The 2,600-nt window shown below is 29.8% G+C and overlaps 1 protein-coding gene across 1 annotated transcript in view; it reads left to right on the top strand.

The window, feature by feature from the left end:
- Positions 1 to 1,455: 1,455 nt before the first annotated feature.
- LOC108916459 (rab GTPase-binding effector protein 1) overlaps positions 1,456 to 2,600 on the top strand; it is a gene marked incomplete at its 5' end in the record, with an annotated part of 15,493 nt that continues 14,348 nt past the window's right edge. The window contains one exon of the mRNA XM_018722717.2: positions 1,456 to 1,549. Coding sequence (XP_018578233.1) covers positions 1,456 to 1,549 — 94 coding nt within the window. The remainder of the gene's footprint in view (positions 1,550 to 2,600) is intronic.

Here is a 2,600-nt window from a genome sequence, read left to right as displayed (position 1 = left end):
TAATTGCTCTCACCCAATTAAACTAATTAAATAAATAACTGGCCAGCGGCCTTACAAAAATCGGAAAATAATAATGCTTCATTACAAGATTTTAAAAACTATCGATTCTGCATGTATTTATAAGTAGCAAGCCCCCTGCATAAGCAGTTTTTCTCAACATTTTCGTTTGAATAAAATTTGCTTCCTGCACACCGTGTCCAGGAGTGTCAGGAGTTTGTTGCAATTTGTGGAAATGGTGTGTTCATGTTTTCTAGAAAATTTTGTATTATTAGTTCTAGAAGTAGTATAATAATTAGTTCTTTAATTTTTAGAGGACCCAACTAATTTGAAAAAACAGCATTAATGCGTTTATATTAAGAATTTATTTAAATTTCTTAAAGAAGAATTTTTTACATATCACATAAAATACATATATTTTGTGTTCTCTCATATTTGCTCACATATCATTTTTTTACTCTTATTAAGGGCGCCGTATTCTTTAAATAGTGTTTTCCACAAAGACAAATAATTTCAAACATTTAATAACTGAATAATCTAAAGCTTATCAAATAATAGGAATGTTCTGTTATGCCATCTGCGTATTTTCAGAGACGCCGCAGTAAAACAAATAAACAGGTACAAAAAACGATCAAACCATCAAGATTTTAGGTACTAAGAAAATATTAACTTTTTTATATATAACCACATGTAATCTTATAACATTTACTTGCTTAGTCCTACATATAAAATTGTTTACTTTTATTTATAAGTACATGAAAATAATTCTTAAAATGTGGGGATAGGATAACAGCAAACTCATGTTTTACAAACGCTTTTTTTTAGTTATTATTTTATTTGAGTAAATTTAAATAGTAACAATGAATAAACAGAACATCAAGGATTTTATTTTTGTACTTACTTTTGTTCTACACGTTTTACTTTTCAAGATTTCAGTACCTAAAAACGCCAGAAATTTGACTATTTCTCAGCCAGGGATATGGCCACCTTAAGGTATTAGATAGTGAAACAGATTGTATCAAATGAAGTCAAACAACATTCTTAGATACCAGAAATCCTGGTATGGTATCGAAGAATGTTGTTTGACTTCATTTGATAGGATTTGTTTGAATTCGCTCAATAGGTGCATTAATAAATATATAGAGTAAAAAAAAAAAGTTATAAGAATTGCAGTATTAAATGCAACACTCTGTATACGAAAATAGAAATAAAGATGGTTAAAATCCACACAAAAATTTTTTTTGTGGAGGCATCCTCAAATTTGTGAAATTGTGAAAAGATGCTTTATAAAGCAGGGGCACTATACCAAAAAATCATTGCCATAAATATGATACCAGAATTGCATCATATGGCAAAAACTATTTTAGGCTTCTTACGAAAACCTGAAAACTGACACCAAGACGAGCTGTTAAAAAAGTGTTAAATATTTCAACTAGAAAATATACATTTTTTTTTTAGGTTGCAGAAAGAGAATGATAATTTAGTAGGAAAGTACACTATCCATTCCCAGGAACTGCAAAGTGAAGTTATTAATCTTCCCAACACAGTTGAGGTGAAGTAATATTTTTTACTAAGTATCATATTCTTTTATTAAAATTGGAAGTATGAATATATGGACTAGGACCAACCTTCTCTACTTTTCCTAATAAATTTTCAGCCCCTCCCCTACTTCTCTAATTAACTCTTCCTTTTTAATGAGATTTTTAATATACAGTACAATCCCAATTTTTGTCACTCGCTTATGCATGTTTCATATTATTAACCTATGCACGTGATAAATAAATATGTTAAATTTGTTGGAAATTATGTGGTCTGATATCAATATGATCTATCCGTCTGTATCCAAGATTATTTTCGTAATACAATCTACAAGGTGAACTAACGTGCAATGGATAATATGTTTAACAGTTTAATGAAGTAAGTAACACAACACAGTATTAGAGATACAGATAGTACAAAAAATTATGTTTTTTGTAATATCTGAAGACTGTCCATTCATCTCTTCATTAGAAAATGCCATTCGAAACGATTGTATCAGACTGTCCGACTAACGTCAAAAGTTTGACAATTCATTTATTATAAAATGACATCATCGCTTATTACGTTAGTAATGATTATAGTGAGTAGTTGTACTTGAGTTGTAGTGATAATGACATCTAAAGTTAAAAACATTTTTTTGAGTAAAAACTATGAATGCTACAAGATTTTATCAAGAGCACAAAAATCTCAAAAAAGGACTGATGCATCAATAAAAAAAATGAATTGATTCCTGCGACCAAGTAAAAAGTTCTGGTAATTCTTGTGCCAAGACACTCAAGAATTACCACTTGCCTAAGGCGGATGGACGTAATTGCTTTATCAAAACATGAGTCTTACTTAGGAACAAGTCCACAGCAAGTTTCATTAAAATCCATTCTCCAGATATTATTTTTAGTCCAATTAACTAAGCCTTTAAATCGAAATTTTGTCAACTTGGCTGAATTTTTGATATGAGTTAGTTTAAGGTATATTATAACAATAAGTGAGAGTAATTTTTTGTTCAACCCCCGGCCAAGGGTGGAAAAAGATAAAACAAAGGGCTTTTTCAAGATAACTCAAAAAGG

Source organism: Anoplophora glabripennis, unplaced genomic scaffold (genome assembly GCF_000390285.2).
Source record: "Anoplophora glabripennis isolate ALB-LARVAE unplaced genomic scaffold, Agla_2.0 scaffold1965, whole genome shotgun sequence".
In the NCBI taxonomy this organism is placed as follows: Eukaryota; Metazoa; Arthropoda; class Insecta; order Coleoptera; family Cerambycidae; genus Anoplophora; species Anoplophora glabripennis.
The sequence above is the reverse complement of the archived record's forward strand: the minus strand, read 5'-3'. Positions and strand labels throughout refer to the sequence as shown.